The following is a 2,518-nucleotide window of genomic DNA, read 5'->3' as shown; positions in this document are numbered from 1 at the left end:
GAGCAAATTACTACTCTTGATGTCCTTGTGCACGACGCGAGGCCATGTGTGCTCATGGATGTACTGTAACCCGTGTGCCAGGTCCAAAGCAATCCGCAGTCTTGTTCGCCAATCGATCTTGCGAGAAGATGCCGGGTCATGAAGCCACATGTCGAGCGACCCATTCTCTAAGTACTCGTATACCAAGTAACAAGTGCCCGACTCGGAGTCAACACAGAAGCCTTCAAGCTTTACCAAATTGGTGTGGTTCACCTACGATATAATTTCGATTGAGACATTACTTTAATATATATATTGGATGTATCTTTTAAGGACTGAGAAAGCTGCCAAAACATGAATTCCCTGTTTGACAAGAAACAGAGCTATCAGTCCTGCTTTTTCTTAAAGAAAGCAAAAGAGAAGCCGGTTTCTCACTAACTGTCCATGTGATCGCAATAATTTCTTGAATAACTACAAAAGTTGGAGTTCACATGGGGCCGGCCAGGGCTACTGCTTCTATCTATATTCTATAGTCAAGGTTTCAATAGTATGGTTATTTGTCGCTTTCTGATGGTAATTGTAGCAATCCAAAATTTTATATTACTTTATGGAAGACTTCGTCAAAGTCATCAATTTGGGTGCAGAGCTAGTCAACATTTCCAAATTTATTTTATTTGAACATACAGTAAATGAATTGTCCCGACAAATAAAATCCTTTTAGTTGCAAAACAAAACTAATCAACAGTCTGGTTAAAAAGGGAATAATTTTAAACCACAATAAATAAAACACTAATTAATTAATTGATTAATTTAATCTAACCTTTTGAAGAATCTTGAGCTCTTCACATGCGTTCCACTTCATCTTCTTCACAGCAAAGGTCTCTCCGTCAATACTTCCCCTGTACACTGTCCCCTGAATCAGGTGGCTAGAATCGAAATTCGCCGTTGCCTCTTTCAATTCTTCTAATTTAAACACTTTATACTTATCTAACCACTCTGTTATATCACTCATGAGCCTCACTCCTGATGCACTCCTTCCCAATCTTTGCTCGGCACCACCGCTTCCTTTCCCGCCATTTTCGTCTGACATCCGTTGCCTCAAAATAAAGGATCTCCATAAGCAAGATAATAGTATCAACATGAAAACAAATAGCACACCAACAATGCCCAGAGCAATAGCTAACCCGACAATCACACCGTTTCTATCTTTCGTCTTCACTACTGACACAGGAATTGGTGACGGTGCAGGGGAGGCGGCCTGTTCAGATTTATGGTTCAATAATATTGGTGGTGGATTCTGCGCGAGCGGAACCAAAATGGTAGCAAAATCGGCGCTCGTATTTTCCGGACCATTTAGTGAAACTAAAGATTGCACGGTGGTTCCGAAGCTAGATGCTACATAGCTGTAATTATCTGATGGTTGCATCACGTAGGTGACTAAATTGGTGTGGTTATCAGTTTTGCTTGGGCACTGGCAAAACATTGGAAAAGTTACCATTTGTCCGATATCAAGGTTGGTCGGTACCAGAGTCGGGTTCACTATCTCCACTGCTTGGTACTGGGTTAAATTCTGAAACTTTCCAGTGGAGAGTAAGTAATACGTATCGCCGGAATTTATCTGGTAAGTTACCGGGTAGTAAGAGTGGTTGTTGTACTCCGGTAGGCAATCACAAGTGAAGGGGATAAGTAGCGGCTCGCCAACCCCGGGAGTGGTTGAAGTGGTTAGGTTGCTTGACCGGGCAACCATGAGACGGCTTACGTCGAATAGATCACCAACCGAGACTAGGTCCTGTATGCCCTGGGTTAGCCCGGCACGGTACAGTCCATAGGCCTGGCATGGGTAGATGGTGCGATTTGCTGAGCAGTTGAAACCATCCGGTGAGGCCGGTGACTGAGAATTGACATGGAATATTATGAAGAAACAGGAAAGTAGTATTATTAAATAGTAACAATCCATGGTGATTTAGGGATTATTTTTTGCTTGTGGATCAGTGGATATGGAAGGTGAGAAGATATATATGTTTTGGGACTGAGAAGGGAAGATGCAGGGGTGGTTCACTGGTTCTTTTTCTTTATGGTGATTTTAATATTTTCCGTGTTTTTTCTTGAGCGTGGTCAAAACGGTTGACTTCTTCTTTGGGCTACCGAGACTTTTAGGAAGACAAATCTGCTATTATTTTCGAGGAATAACAGGAACCTGCGATTCCAATCCCATCCCTTCACATCTTTGTAAGCGCGAATCTCAATTAAAAATCTTTTCTATACGCGAATCTTAATCAATATCAACGGATGGGATTGGAATTGCAGTTGCTCTTATTCCTAGGAATAACAACATATTATTTCCAGACTTTTAGATGTGGATCGAACGGTTCTGATTGAATTGCAGATCAAATTTGATTCCAAACATTTGTTGCATCAGTCCACGGTGATTTTCAATGTTTCTATCCGTGATTATGACGACTGTTGACTTACGGCATGTGAAAAGATTTATAAAGAGATGAGGACGGTTGAAATGTCTTCATTTGTCTTTATTATATTT

General features: G+C 41.2%; 1 protein-coding gene across 1 annotated transcript in view; it reads right to left on the bottom strand.

Annotated features, from left to right (window-relative positions):
• The window catches only part of LOC144558289 (serine/threonine receptor-like kinase NFP), a 2,814-nt gene extending 760 nt beyond the window's left edge, over positions 1-2,054 (bottom strand). The window contains exons 1-2 of the mRNA XM_078307101.1: positions 800-2,054; positions 1-252 (exon numbers count right to left, since the gene is read on the bottom strand). The exon at positions 1-252 is cut by the window's left edge and continues 90 nt beyond it. Of these exons, the coding sequence (XP_078163227.1) occupies positions 1-252; positions 800-1,936 (1,389 nt within the window). The 5' untranslated portion in view covers positions 1,937-2,054. The remainder of the gene's footprint in view (positions 253-799) is intronic.
• Between the last annotated feature and the right edge of the window lie 464 nt (positions 2,055-2,518).

The sequence above is a fragment of the Carex rostrata genome, chromosome 8 (genome assembly GCF_964058835.1).
Source record: "Carex rostrata chromosome 8, lpCarRost1.2, whole genome shotgun sequence".
Lineage (NCBI taxonomy): Eukaryota > Viridiplantae > Streptophyta > Magnoliopsida > Poales > Cyperaceae > Carex > Carex rostrata.
The sequence above is the reverse complement of the archived record's forward strand: the minus strand, read 5'-3'. Positions and strand labels throughout refer to the sequence as shown.